Source organism: Pseudopodoces humilis, chromosome 3 (genome assembly GCF_049639895.1).
Source record: "Pseudopodoces humilis isolate 2021_Gansu_Grassland_sample_001 chromosome 3, ASM4963989v1, whole genome shotgun sequence".
In the NCBI taxonomy this organism is placed as follows: domain Eukaryota; kingdom Metazoa; phylum Chordata; class Aves; order Passeriformes; family Paridae; genus Pseudopodoces; species Pseudopodoces humilis.
Window position 1 is genome coordinate 9,176,569 of NC_142202.1, and position 14,355 is coordinate 9,190,923.

A 14,355-nucleotide genomic window follows, 5' to 3' on the forward strand; every position below is an offset into this window, starting at 1 on the left:
GTTGGGCTACACCAGGTGTTCAGTGGTTCTTTGTTTCCCCCTCAGTCACAAATGGGTCACTGGGCTGGTGCTGTTCCATGCTGAAGCCTGGGGTTGTCAGGCTGAGCTGTGTGAGGAGAGTAGAGCAAGCCTAAAACTCATGGAAAAAGGCACTGTAGTTTCTTACCTGTAAGCTCAAATATTGAATACTTTTGACACTGGGCCAAAGAAACTTGCTCTTCGAGCTGAGGATGTAGAACATGGGAGAATATCCACCTCCTCAAACCACAATGAATTATTTGCCATAACTGCTTCAGTTTAACTTTGCTTTCACTTGGGCAGAACCTTCTACTTGTGCAGAACAGAAACTTCTCTGTGTTCTGTTCACAGGAATGGGAGGAAATGATGTATTCTGCATAAGAATGATGATCACCACTCAGGTTAAAGGTTAATTAAAGCCAAGTACCAACACTAACTTTTTTTGGGCACTTACCTTATGCTGCTTCAGAGCTGCCCTTTTCCTGTTGGAGTAGGGGTTTGGAAACCCTTGATGAATGTTCTGAGCAGTGATTTAACTGCAGTAGTTGGAAAGGGGGAAGGCACAACTCTTCACCCTGGGAAACCAGCACAGCACTAACACAGCTCCTGCCAGCAGCAGGTACCAGCAGGTTACACAGAACCTGGCTCCTCCCTGCCTGAACTCTCCTGTTTATTATTTTATTTGGATTCAGTATTGCAGCTTTTTGTGTTCATGAATAACAAAATGGAAAGTTAAGCAGGCTCTGCTTCAGCAGGGAGTGATATTATAAACAGGCCTTCAGTTTGCTCCCAAGAATCAGAAGGGGTTGCTATTTCTTGGCTTCTCACACCTATTTTTGACGAGCATAAACAAACCATGAGGACAGGGCTATTAAAATCACACGGCTTTACTTAGCGAGCTCACGGCACACTACGGATTGCTCAGTTAAAAAACTGTTCCTGACGTTTTGCTAACACAGAACAGCCCACTTCAATAAAAAAAGGGAAGCTATGTTAAAAAAACAAACCAGAAAAGGCCAGCTGTACATTCCTTACACAGCTCTGGACATCACAGCACACTTGCTGTACAGCACACCTTTCTCAAGCCATGGCACAAACCCACGCTGAAATCGGCCCCTTGGGAAACTGTGGACACAGATTTTGGCATCTCTGGAGAGGTGATGGAGGTGGTTTGGGACTTGCTGCAATTCTTCTCAGCCCTCCTGAGGTGGGTTAACGCAGCCTAGGTCTGACAGAGGCAGCACCTGCAATAAAATGAGGTGTTTGGTGCTGTGCTGTGCCTGCAGTCTGGCAAAGAGAGAAACTCCCATGCTCTGCTCCCCATCTCACTAGTGCAGAGGGTACAAGCTGGGTAGAGACAGCAATTCAAAAACCACAACAAACCAAACACTACTTAAGACACTGTTTTTCTCTTCTAAGAGGCTGGCAGCCCTGAAACACTTGCCTCCAGTTTTCTTAGAAGGGAGACAGTCAAGAAATAAACAAGTTTTCTTGCCCCTATATTATACCTGAAATCACTTGCTTCCCTTTCCCACCATTATACAGCAACCAGAATGTTTCTGAGAAAATACAAAACCAAAAAATATCCCTTCCTCACCTCCCCTGTGCTGTGCAAGGGATCTGGGGAGAGCAGGTGTCTGTGCTGGACTGCTGCTGTCCCCCAGCCCTGAGTGACAGGGACCTGCCTGCTGGGTCCCTGCAGAGCTGCCATCGGTCCCCTCGTGCTCTTGGGTTTCATCAGCTGGTTCACCCGCACTGCTCTCTCCCTGACATGGTTAAACACGACGGGGCATCTATTTTGAGCCTCCCTGCTGCCTTCTCAGGCTTTCCAAACAGAATCAAAGAAATAACGATGGAGCCTGATGTTTGGGGTTTGCTAATTCGAGTGTTTCTCTTCCTCTTTGCTCACTGCAGCAAGGCTGGTTTGCCCCTGCTTACCAAGGGAGCAGCCGTGTGCTGCAGCCCCCTTGTCCTGCCCCGCGTCCTTGCCCACAGCTGCCAGGATGGACTTGTACAGGTGCTCCGCGTGGCTTTCGAGCTCTTCCGACTGTTTGGCAATCAAACCCAGCGTGTCTTTCAGAGCTGGAAAGCAAAAATGTCTGAATGGAGGTGACAAGAATGCGGTAATTCAGTCTCAGAGCTGAGAGTTCTGCTTGTCCAGACAGACTTTGGAAAGAAACCAAGTGTTAAAAATCAATAATGTGCTGTTCATCCCATCCCCATTGTGATGCAGCATTTGCAGAGGGTGGGGACTGACCCAGGAGGCTCCAGGTTCATCATGAAGATGCAAAAATAGGGGGTCTTAAAGAAAACCTTTGGAACTGTGCAAGAAAACCCATCCATAATGCAGCATTCAACCTCTAAAGCCCCTTTGGTGACTGCAGCTACAGCTCACTCTTTAGAAATCCCTTCTAAATCACCAGAGTAACCACTCCACGTGTGCTGTGGTGCTGGCCAGGCTGGGACAGGGATTTTGGGGGGCAGATGCCTTGGCCAGCACCACTTGTGTCCATGAGCAGCCCCATACAAGTGCTCCTCCTCACCTGGTGAATTCGATGCCATGCAGTCCAGCAGAGCTTCTCCTCTCTCCAGCACGCTCTCAGTCAGGCTCCGGTGGTCAGCCACATCTTTCCTGAACTCCTGGCAAGGCAAGGAGAAGAGCAGCATTTCTTAGAAGGGTTTTTGAAATGCACACCTGTGGCAGCTTGCCCAGGCAGCAGTTTCCTCCAAGCAGGTTCCTGGTGCTCCCAAATTTGGCTTTGCAAACCCAGTGCACCCTGGACCATTCCAGTGATGCCTGGCTTCCCACTGCTTGCTGCCTGCAGCACAGGAGAGGGGAGGAAGCAGAGCAAGGGTGACACCCACCAGGTAGCGCTGCAGCGATGCCAACACGCTCTCAGCATCCGGTGAGGGTGGCACCCAGCTGCCTGTGACATCCACCACAGTGTACAGCCAATGGATCAGCTCTTCCAGCTGGCAGCAAAACATCTGCTCAACAAAGCATGAAAAAGGGGTCATGGATCTATTTCTGCAACAGAGACGGCGCAAGGACATGAAAATGTGAGCCAGTGGTGTTTTGGAAAGCACCTGTTCCCTTTTCCTCACCAGCCCTGGCACACATACCTGAGGTTGGGAAACCGAAGGTCAGTGGGAAAAAGGCAAAAATTAACTTAAACTCCTGAACAGCTCCAGCACTCATTGTGTGGCAAGAATCGAGGGCCACCATGAAATGTCTGCTTGGAGAGCTGCTGTAGGCTGGTAAAACCCAGGCTGAAGGAAGAGGTTGGCCTCTACCACCTCCCAGCCCAAGAGGTATCCTCATCCTCCTCCTCACCAGTTAATTTGCAGTTGCTTTTGCCCAAGGGATTGTCTCGTTCAATTAAGTGCTTTCATTTATTTATAAAGTGTCTCGGTAAGGGATTATTTTTCTAAGATGCTGTGTGAAACCCAGGGGCCTCTGCTGGCACCAAAATCAGGCTTAAGACCTGCTCCTGCTCCTCAGGAGTTTGCCATAAAGCAGTGCTTTTCCCTGGCACTGCAATTTGGCATGACAAATACACAGAAGACCCTTTTAAAACAGCAGAGTTATTTCCATACCAGAGGAGGGGATGAGTTTGCAGCTATGAGCATGATAACACTCTTCTGCAAACAGCCTAGCATCATTTCCAAATTTGTCCCAGCACTGGGGTGGGAAGAAGATGGAGAGGAGGGTGGGAGCACAGTGTTGGGACAAATTTAATAATCCACAAAATAATCAGGAAACCCTTCAGAGTTGTTGCTGCTCCTGCCTGGTGCAGCAGTGCTGCAGGACAGGTGGGATGGGGGACCCAGCTGAGTAACACATCTCCACCCACTGAGGCCCAGGGAAAGCAGGCTCTTGCTCCATCAGAAGGAATTATCCGCTCTGGTGAGCCCCCCTGCATAAATTACCACCAGCTGCCAGGCAGGACACATCATGCAGAATGAGAAGATTTAATTAATCACGCCATAAAGACAGGCACATTTTATGCAAGATCTTCCCAGAATAAACTTTATTTCTGGTCTTAGCCTACCTTAACACACTGGATAAGGGATTCGCTCTGCTGGCTCTTCTTTGGATGCCCTTTGACCCGTGGTTCATTTAGGCACATCCCATCCAATGTGTCCCTGAGACCAGTTGGTAGATGAAGCCCCCGGGGAGGATCCCTATGGATCCAGCCATCAGATTCTGTGTTTTCACAGCTGGACTTTTGGGAGCTGTGGTGTTGCCACAGCCCAGCATAACCCTCAGTATTCCCTCTGTCACCCCCACCTCTCACTTCTCCAAAAGGAGCCAGCCTGGATGAAAGGGGCTGTTTGCTGGTGCTGTGATGTGGAAGGTTATGGTGGTCATGCCCGGGCGTCCTTATAGTTAAGGAAAGATTGGACAAAAACTGAGCGAGCCTTTCCAGCTCCTGCAGTCTTGGAGGCAGGGAAAGAAATTCTTCATCACCCTCCCACTCCTTCCTCAGGGGCAGCACTCCTGTGATGGGTAAAAACCTACTGGTGCTTTTCACCTGCCCTGTGTAGTTTGGGCAGGGGCTTCCTCTGGTATCCCAGCTTCTCCCATTGGCAGCAGGGCCCCCAGGTGAGCTTGGCCCAGATGATTCCACCCTTACATCCTGAGCAAAACCTCGGGAAGGATGAGAGGAAGCACTTCTTGCAAATGATGCTTTGGCAACAGGTAAAGGTTCATAGTACGAGCCAGCTCCTGAGCAGCCTCTTTTTCCAGGCCTCGGGGTGGAGAATCTCAATCTCTCTGCAGAGGCCACAAACTCCCAAAGTCCGTTTTCTCTGTTTCCCCGAGCCTGCCCAGCTCGGCCGTAGATGCTGGTGGACCTGGACATGCCCCCAGGAGAAGTAGAAAAGCTGTCCAGACCTATTCCTGAGTCATGGAGGAAAGGCTCTGGCATCCTTCCCAGCTTGTACCTCGGCTTCAGCGGGTAAGCGTAGTCCAGCAAGTCCTCGTACTCTTTGTTGGGGTTCCAGTGGGGTGAGCTGCGGTCCGGAGACGGGGGCAATGAATCCGGAATGGCACAGGCCCAGTAATCGGCTTGGTAGGAGGAGATCTCCCGGATGTGCCCCATGGTGCTGCGGTAATCGAGCAGAGGGCCCGGGGGCTCTCGCTTCTGCAGGGCCCTGCCTTCCGCTCCCCATCGACAGCACAGGTCCCGGGCAGCCGTGGTGGCCGCAGGAGAAGGGACATCCGTGCTGGCTGGCAAGCTTCCCGACGGCTCCTCGGGGGGGCCGTTTCCTTCCGAGGACAGAGCCGAGAGGCTCAGCGCGGAGCGGCTCCGAAGGGCGCTCTCGGGGCTGGGCGGGGTTTGGGGCCGTAGGAGCTCCGGGGTGGAAGGACTCGGGGATTGAGCTCCCAGACTTTGTCTCCGACGGCCAACATGGGCATCGTGGCGGCTGCCAGCAAGGACGTTCTCCTCGGCAGAGCTGCGCCGGCTGGGAGGGCTGGACACCGGGTCCCAAGAGCCCGATGCCTTCACCTGCTCAAGGATGGGATAGAAAGGGAAAGAGAGAGAGAGCCATGCATGAAATGGAGCACAACATCCAGACAAAAGGCTCCTTTGTGATGGATGGGATATGGAGATAAAAGCCCAACCCTGGACCTGCCATGAGCTAAGGCTGGAAGCTGAATTCTGTTCAGTCTGTGGGATGGCCTGCAGCTGCTCAGAGCAGGGCTTGTTTTTAAAGAAAGGCATCTCAAGGTTTTGGGAAGCTGCACGAGTTGTTTGGCAGCAAGAGGCTTATTTAAAGAGCACTGTCCTGAGCAAGTTCCCAGCTCTGCACTGGCAACATGGGAATGGAAGCAACAGCTTGGGTGTTGGAGCCCAAGTCCTTCCCCACCACACATCTTAGCCTAGGCAGGCCTGGGCAGATCTAGCCAGATCCCAGCAGATCTGGCTGGGAGAGATGGAAAGCCCTGGGTCAGCCCTGACAATCAAGTCCCCACCTCTCCTGGGACCTCCCCGTGGTGCAGCAACACCTGCAGGTCCAAACCCTCTCACCTGCTCTTCTTCTGAAGAGAGGAACCAGTGGCCAACTCGACGAGGCACGGGGCCACCATCAGCAGCTCTGTCCACTAACACCCCTTTCCCTGAGGAGTTTGCACTTGCTCTGGAAAATCTGGGCACAAATGCTGAAGACACTTTTGGGTGGCAGCTTGAGCCTCCCTGGGTAACACCAGTGGCCATGTGACTGTGCCTGCTCACTGCCACACTCTCTGTGCCTTGCAGGCTGGGCTTGGCTTCCTCTGTCCCTAAAAGCTGGTGCAGGCTCCCTGCCAGCTCCAGGAAGTCCATCTCCGTGTCTGCGCCGTCCCACCTGCCATTGCCCTCGGCCTTCCCGCTCAGTGACTCTTCAGAAGGTGATTTTCCCACATCCACGGCCATCAGGACAGAGCTTCTTCCGCAGGTCGATGCTGAGCCTCGGGCTCTCTGGAATACACAGCACACAGCAATGACATCTCAGCGTCCCCTTGTCTCCATGCCAAGAAACTGGGTTTACCCAGTAATAAAGAGCTTAAACATAATCTGGGTAAGATTCATAAAGAAGCATCTTGATATGCCAGGTGGGACAGTGGAAGGAGCAAACCCTCACATCTCAGCAGCATTTCTGCTTTCAAGGATGTGACACACAGGGAAAATCTCATTCCAGCCCTGGCCATGCCAAGAACAAACCCAGGCTTTATACCAGGCACTGGAATTCTCCACTGATGGCCAATGCCACCAGCAGTTTGTGCACCATAAACTCACTGGGTCCAAATGAGACATCATTAACTGGGACATGAAGCACCTCCTGGCATAGCTGAGCCCTGAAGGCTGCTGGAGTGGAAAGCCAAGCACTTTTTAAAGGTACAAACCTAAAACCTTGAAGCGGAAGCCACCCAGAAGCAAGAAGCAGCTATAAAAAGTTAGAGGGGGAGGTAGGAGGCTGTAAACCAGAAACCCGGCGCTCAGCTCTGCATCTTCTACCTCAGTTCATGAAATTAACTCTTTGGGAAATTAATTAATGGAAATACATGCACTAACTGGGCTTGAGTGAGCTGCTGCAGAATAACCTGTGAGCCAAATGAAGGACACCCAGCCCAAACCAAGGTGCTGGCAGCAGGGAAACGTTAGCAGAGTGGTTGAGACCAGCCAAGGGAGCACGAACAGCAAATTCAACTAAAAGGGTATTTAAAAAAAAAAAAAAGAGAGGCGATAAAGAATTCCCAGACAATACTTGGAAGTGGGTAACAAGGTAATACTCACTCCCTCCGCCAGCTCTTTTGTCACAGCCTCGTTTTATGATCCACCCCTCCCTCCGACAAGCGGGCTTTTCCCACGGGCACGGGAACAAAGAGCGGCGGGAGGACGCGCCGGGTCTCCAGGGGAGACCAAAGCCCCAGCGCAGGCACAATCTGTGGCAGCCCCCGCAGCCGCCCGTCCCCTCCCCAGAGCCGGCAGCTGATCCCGCACGGCGGCGGCTGCCGAGGGGACGAGCACAGCCCGGCCCCCGCCAGCCCCCAACCAGTGTCCCCAGCCCACAGCTGGAGCCTCCTCAATCCACCCCTTCAATTGCCACCAAAGCCAACCCTACGCACATCACGCTATCAGAAACGGCCTGCACTGCCCTCGGAAAGGTTGTATTTCCACACAAAGAGGTGGGGTTGTTGTAAAAAATGTAATCGATAAACCTGCCCTTGTTACGTGACTTAAAAATATATATAAAGAAAAGCTTAACAAGGCATCAAAGAAGCCTCTAAAGTTTAAAGTAAATGTGCTGTAACCAAAAGTCGACCTCAGGACAGCTTTATTTTTAAGATGCCACGATAAATTCAAGGGGATTTGAACATCGTTACCTCCACCAGATTTAGTAGCTTGAGTCAGGTGTCAGCCCAGTAAAAACAACTGTAAATAACATTTAAGTTCAACCTTAAATCTGAAAAGCATGTGTTAAGCAACATGAAATAAAATTTACAGGCCATGGCCCTTCTGTTATTTTCCTAACTATGTGGAGGAGGGCAAACGCTCCAAACTTCAGATCATTTGTTATCTTATGGAGGCAGCATGCAGTGATTTACATTTCTACAAAGCCATTGGTCTTTAAAAAAAGAGCAAGTGCTGGTTCACAGGTTCATTAAATCTCCAGAAGCTAATTGGATGCTAAAGAGAAACCAGGAAACCTGCCAATACACAGGAGTGAGAGTAAATCTGCTTACTGCAGGATTTGTAGGAGTATTTAAAGGGACACCAGAGATCTCACTGCATTTTCCGAAGTCTCTAATTCAGGCAGCTGATTTCAATTAACTTCAGAGGGAGCTGGATATCCAAACCACACCCGGACACAAACGAGACGGGGATGTCACACACATCCCCCACACAGAACAATCGGGCAAAAAGTCATATTTAACAACAAAGTGACAACACTACTGCCACTAAGTGCAACTCCCAGCTACACGAGCGTCTAGAAAACAAGCTTTCTCACCATTTTCCAACAAGCCCAAAACAATCCAGAGGTCAGGTTGCCAGTGGCAGCGATGCATCCAGATTAACCCTGGCGACGGGAAGAAGCAATCCCAAATCCTCGGGCAGGGCCGAGGAGGGCTGTACGACCACAGCTTTAGGCTCGGTGGAAACTTTCCCCTGGCCTGAAAAGCACGGGAAAACAGCCCAAACTCCCCGCTACACCCAAGCCCTCAATTGTCTCACAGAAATTATACCCGTGGCCGTGTTTTGAGATAACAGAGGAAGACAGTGGGGCTGCTTCATTCATTTCAAAGGGAAGGTCCGCAGGGATCTCTCCTGAAAAGCGATGCCTGAGCTTTTTTACGCCGTCAGAAGGGCCCTGCCGGCCAGGGCGCTGCACAAAAGGCGGCGGACAAGGAGGGCTCTATCCCAGGAGCGGCTCCCACCGCCCGTGGATATCGCTTGGCTGATGGAATGCAGTGAGCGCAGCGGATGCTGATGGAATTTCCGTCTCCCGCCAGCTCCGCTTTGGCTGGGGAGCGTTTCTGGGGTCGTTTTGGGGAAAAAACGACACCGCTCTCGCCCCTCAGGCCTACGGGATCTGAGGGTTGCTATTTTCTGATCCTCTCCTTGCCCACTTTCTGCCCACCGGTGCGCCGCTGGAAAAAAGGGGCGATTAAGCAAAAACACAAGATAAAAAAAGCGAAGAGGCGCCGCACCCGAGGGTACCGGGATTCCAAAGGGAACGCGTCCCGGGACCCCCGGGATCCCCCCCGGGACCCCCTCACGCCGCGCCCCGGCCCTCACTCACCGAGCGCCGACCCCGCCCCTCCCCCTCCGTGCCGGCAGCCAATGGCAGCGCCGGGTGAGTCAGCACGCGCGCCCCCGCCGCCCGGCAGCCAATGGGAGCGGAGCTCGAGGGCGGCCCCGCCCCCCGGCCGGCGCTGACCCCGGCACGGGAAGGGCGGAGGCGAAGAGGCGCTGGCCCCGCCCCCTGACCCGCCCTGGCGCCTCACGGCTCGGCCCGGGGCTCGCTGGGTACCGGAGGCTGGGGAGCGTCCCGGGAGCACCTCGAGGAACTTGTGTCAGCAGCAGGGTGTTTTCTTTTACCCCTGTATTGACCTTCCCGAGGCCGAGCTGTGCCCTGACAGCGTTACCGCGCTGCAAACCGACTGAAACTGGCCCTCCGCGAGCCGCGAGTGCCCGCGGGGCGGCCGAGGGATCCCGGGATCCTCCCGGCACGGCTGCAGGATGCGGTGCCGGTGCAAGACCTACCCTAGGGGTGATCCCTGTGGGATGCCGGCCGTGCCCTGCCCTCGGGACAGCTTTCTGGGAAGATCCCCAAGCCAGGCTTTAAAGCAGGCTGCTCTGGGGTTGTACCTGGCCAGACCCTTCCTTGGTGGCTGGAGTGGACGTATCCTGATGAGTTCCAATATCGTGCAGAAATACAAACCTTTCTCCTTGTTGCTGTCCATTGTCTGATTCTGGTTTTTGTCTGTGTCATCTGCTCCTGGAGATTGTTTCTTAGCTAATGCTGAGATTTTCTAGTGGTCAAATGTCTGATAAAGTGCTTTATGGACAATATTGTTCTCAGCTTTAGGCCAGAAAGGATCGAAGAGCCATCCTGGGTTTGCTTATCCATTTGGAACCAGGGTGAGGGCAACAGCACAGGTATCCCAAGTCCCTGTGATGCCTTGTGAGGCTACCTGGAACAGAGGCTGGACAGTGTTAAAGGAATAAAGTAGGTATTTATTAAAAAGGCCTTCAAAAGCTGCACCTTGCGCAGTACAAGAACCTGGCTGTGGCTCCACCCAAGACAGACAGCCAGTCATGAGTTTCACACTTTTATAAGTTTTGGTCCATTTACATATTTGGGTTAATTTTTCAATTACAGCTCCAGGTTATAAAGTCCCATCCTCTCAGATCACTCTCCTCAATTTGCTGTTGTTTATACTTTTTGGGCCTGAAGCTGTAACTGTGTCCTTGGTTCTCGGGCTGGAAAAGGATTGTTTTGTCTAATTAAACTGTGAGGAGAACTTGCTAACACTTCATATGAAGTTCAGAGTTATACACCAACACAGTACAGAATCTGGAAAATATGGAAGTTAAAACTTAAGGCTAATCACCTAATTAGTGCTTTGTTCCTCACCATACTCCTTGGTAGCCTGTTCCAGCTCTGCTATCCCAGTGTTATGGTCCAGATTCCCAGTGGCTATGGACTGGGTTTATTCTGCTGCACCCAGTGGAGCCAGCCCCGTTTACATCCTGGAGCATCTTGCTTTTTCTCTCCTAGAGAAGCACAGTGGGAATATATTTTCCAGGGCTGCTTCAAGAAGCGGAGCTGTAATGCTGTAGTAGAACATGATGGGCGCTCTCAGAAGAACTCACAGCCAGGAAAAATCCAGGATCATCTCTGTTTCTGTGTAATATTTCTGTATTTGGGGTTTCTTTGATGAATGTTACAGCAACTCTTTGGGCAGGCTGCACATCCCTCTGCCCCGGATGCACACTTTCTAGAGTTCTTTTTATTTGAATTCACACAAGCAAAGCCCTTGTGAAAGAAAATCCCTTTAAAATGTTGTTTATTGCTCATTCTCCAGGGAGCCGCTTGCCTGCCAGTAGAGGCCGTGCTGATTTCAGGCCTCTGAGTGGAAAGGCGGAAGCAAAGACGGATGGGTCATGATTCATCCCCAGGCTGGGCTGTTTTTAGCCAGGTTAAATTACTCGGGAGCTGCCAGGCATTGTTCTGGGAGCTGAATAGCACCCGGCTGCGGCCTCGGCCCCGGCAGGAAAGGTCTGCGTCCTGTTCCGCCCCCGATCAAACAAGTGCCAGGATGTCTGCAGGAACAGCCAAAGCACCGAGAAATTGTTCCCCTCCCCTTGGGCTTGGGCTGAGTGGGTGTAACAAGGGGGGAATCAGCTGGTGATCTCAAGGAGAGATTATTTAAGAAATTCAGGAGGACAATACCGATTTTCTGCTGGCATCTGGCTGTTTTTGTTAGGAACTTTGCTGAAGAGAAGCTGGCTTATTTGATCTATAATACAGGGTCAACCCAGCCAAACTCCCACCCAAAGTCACTCAAGGCTGGCAAAGAATAACAAGGATATTTTCTTGCTGATTTGAGATCTCAGGATTCATTCACACTTGGGTTTTTCCAGCCTAGACAATGGATTTCTCGGCACCTGTGGATTCAACGATTCAGCAGTAATCTCCATATCTATGACATGAACTAGAGCTTCCTTACAATGACCAGATTTGAAAGCAGGGTACTTGTGATATATGAGAAGTTACCTTTACAGTGAGAATATGCATGTTTTTCACACAGAACTGGATCCATCATCAACACCAGCTGCATGTATTCAGAGTTTTAATATGCCCCTAACTGCAGTGACCTGCAGTTTATCCAGTTTCTTTGGTACATCAGTTTGTTACTTCTTTCTACCCTGAAGGGTTTCACACTACAAGCCAGTCAGCTCTCTGGGATGAAACCTGAAGCCTGGAGCTGCACCATATGTTCTTGCATAGCATCTGCACCATCTTCAGCATCAAATTTCAGTCTCGCAATCCAAATGTTTGGGATGGATGAGACTTCAGCAAATGCAGGGCTTGGACCAAACCTATCTGTTCCCCAACTGATAACAATATTAATTAGTTTTCATACAAACTGCTCAGGAGTCTATTTTGTCTGCCTATGCCTTCTGAAAGGTGTTTGCAGGTGTTTGTCCTTCTCTTCTCATGGCTAACAACCCTTTTTCTTTCCCCGGAGGTCAGGATTTCCACATCTTGGACCATTCTCTTTGTTCTTAACTTCATTCTCATTCTTTGGGCCACATTTCTTTGAAACTCAACACTGATCCAAAGCTCTGGCATGGGCTTGGCTGTACTTAGGCAGATTCAGTATGGTAGTCTGGGCTGTGATCCTGTTACACACCCTGGAACAGGATCTGGCTTATTCACAGCTCAGGACTCCTGCTTCTGACTGCCCATAACTTCCTGATCCTTCTTCTTCACCTACTGTTTCCCAGCGGTCTAAGTGCAGGTAATTACTCTTATCTAGATTAATTCTTTCCAGCCCCTGTTTCCCAGGCTCTCTCTCAATTCTTCTGATATTGCTGTGAATTTCAGCCCTGCAGTTTTCCATTTTCCCAGACCTTCTTCTCCAGGTAGGGCCTGCAGATTTTCACTGTTCTGACATTTGAAGCCACCAATCAGCTACTTATGATCCTGGAACTACAGCAGGCTCCCAAGGAATCCAGTCATTCAGCTGGACAGCGGCTCTGATAATGCCTACATAGGAAGGTTCAAGCTCAGCCACGTTGCTTTAGCTTCTTTATAAAGCCATGAGAAGACTTGTCCGAAGACTACACACTTCCCATCTCTCCTCTAGATCATCACTGCACTATTACTGAATGTTCCCTAAAAAAGGTAGCTGCTGCTGTTTCTTCCTGACTTTGGAGAACCACCTAAAATACGACTTAAGCACACCCATGGCAGCTGACAAATGAAATGTGAAAGGCAGGATTAAGGAAGAACAGAGGGAAAAGTGGAGTGACAAGTATTTTAGCGTCAGCATAGAATTGTGGAGTTGGGTGTGTTGTCCAGTGCTAGCAGCTGGGCAATTTGAGTCCTTTTACCACTTGTTTGCACAGCTGGACCGAGTGGCAGGACTTAGCCCAGGGAAAAGGTCAAACACGAACTGCACTTCTCCTTTCTGGCCGCACGATGTACCCATCACACCACAAACACAGCCCAGCCAGCCCGCCAGCAATAGCAGACCTAGTCACAAAGACAGGGGGTTCCAGCGGTTTGTATTCCCTCACAGCACCTCCTTACCTCTAGCCAGGCCCCCTAAAACACTCACACAGCTGCAGATCAGGGCCAGGTGCCGTGGAGCAGAAGGCAGTGAATGGGATGGAGTTGGTGTGGTCCAGATGCTTTGCCTTTGAGGAAGATGACATGTTGCTGTGAAAGAAATAGGAGCCAAGTGGTCAAGAGGCAGTGGCAACTTTTCGTCAATGTGAATTATAATGGGCAGTGAATAATTGGAATTAAATTTATTTACTAAATGTGAGATTTTACTTCTGCTTCCAGTGGGGAAATGTGAGCAACTTCTTTTTCATTCCAATTGCTGGGATGTCTTGGCCCTCTGTCATTTGTATGTTCTTCTAAGCAGAACCAAGAGGCTCTTCAAAACCAGAGCTGGCATCTGCAGGAACCAGTCATCAGCACAGAGATTTGTAAAAGAAATATTTGGATTAGTACAAATAAAAATCTGTTTATGAAAGTGCCAGAAGAAATAGCAGAGCTGGGGGGCTAAGAACAGCTTGAATTTATAACAAATGACATCAGAAAAAGAAATTTGGGACTGATAATTTGAGCTATTGCTAAGACCACAGGACACACAACTCACTTGAGGGAGAGCTTCATCTCTGACAGCAGAAGGATAGACATCTCCCATTTCCCTCCCTTGCACCCAGGCAGGGAGACTGCAGCAAAGGATCATCACAAAACAACTACTGACTTTAACTGTTGTTAAAGATTATTAAACAACTGCCCCAAAACTGGGAGGTTTAGTGAAGAATTCACAGGCATCATCCCTTGTGGTGTATGGTTGCACACAAGTGATTGGGGCTGGACTGAACTTGTTGCATGAGAATGAATGAAATCTGTAAGAGAACCAGTGCAGGTGGCTACAGTGAGCTTAAAATGTAAATAAATACCACATTCCCCCTCTGTAAGATCTCCTACAATGACTCAAAGGTACTTCAGTGCTCATAATGGGGACATAGCAGAGATCTGACTTTCAACAAACCTACACATTTTAAAGGTGACCACTTAGTGCAGCTGTACCACACAACC

General features: G+C 50.4%; 1 protein-coding gene across 1 annotated transcript; it reads right to left on the reverse strand.

Moving 5' to 3' along the window:
- Window positions 1–887: 887 nt before the first annotated feature.
- CEP68 (centrosomal protein 68) lies at window positions 888–9,337 on the reverse strand. The gene is given in 8 exon segments (XM_014254585.2): window positions 888–1,262; window positions 1,957–1,987; window positions 1,989–2,100; window positions 2,562–2,658; window positions 2,884–3,006; window positions 4,071–5,531; window positions 6,054–6,482; window positions 9,307–9,337. Coding segments are annotated over 7 exon segments (2,259 nt in total). The 5' UTR covers window positions 6,438–6,482; window positions 9,307–9,337; the 3' UTR covers window positions 888–1,211.
- Between the last annotated feature and the right edge of the window lie 5,018 nt (window positions 9,338–14,355).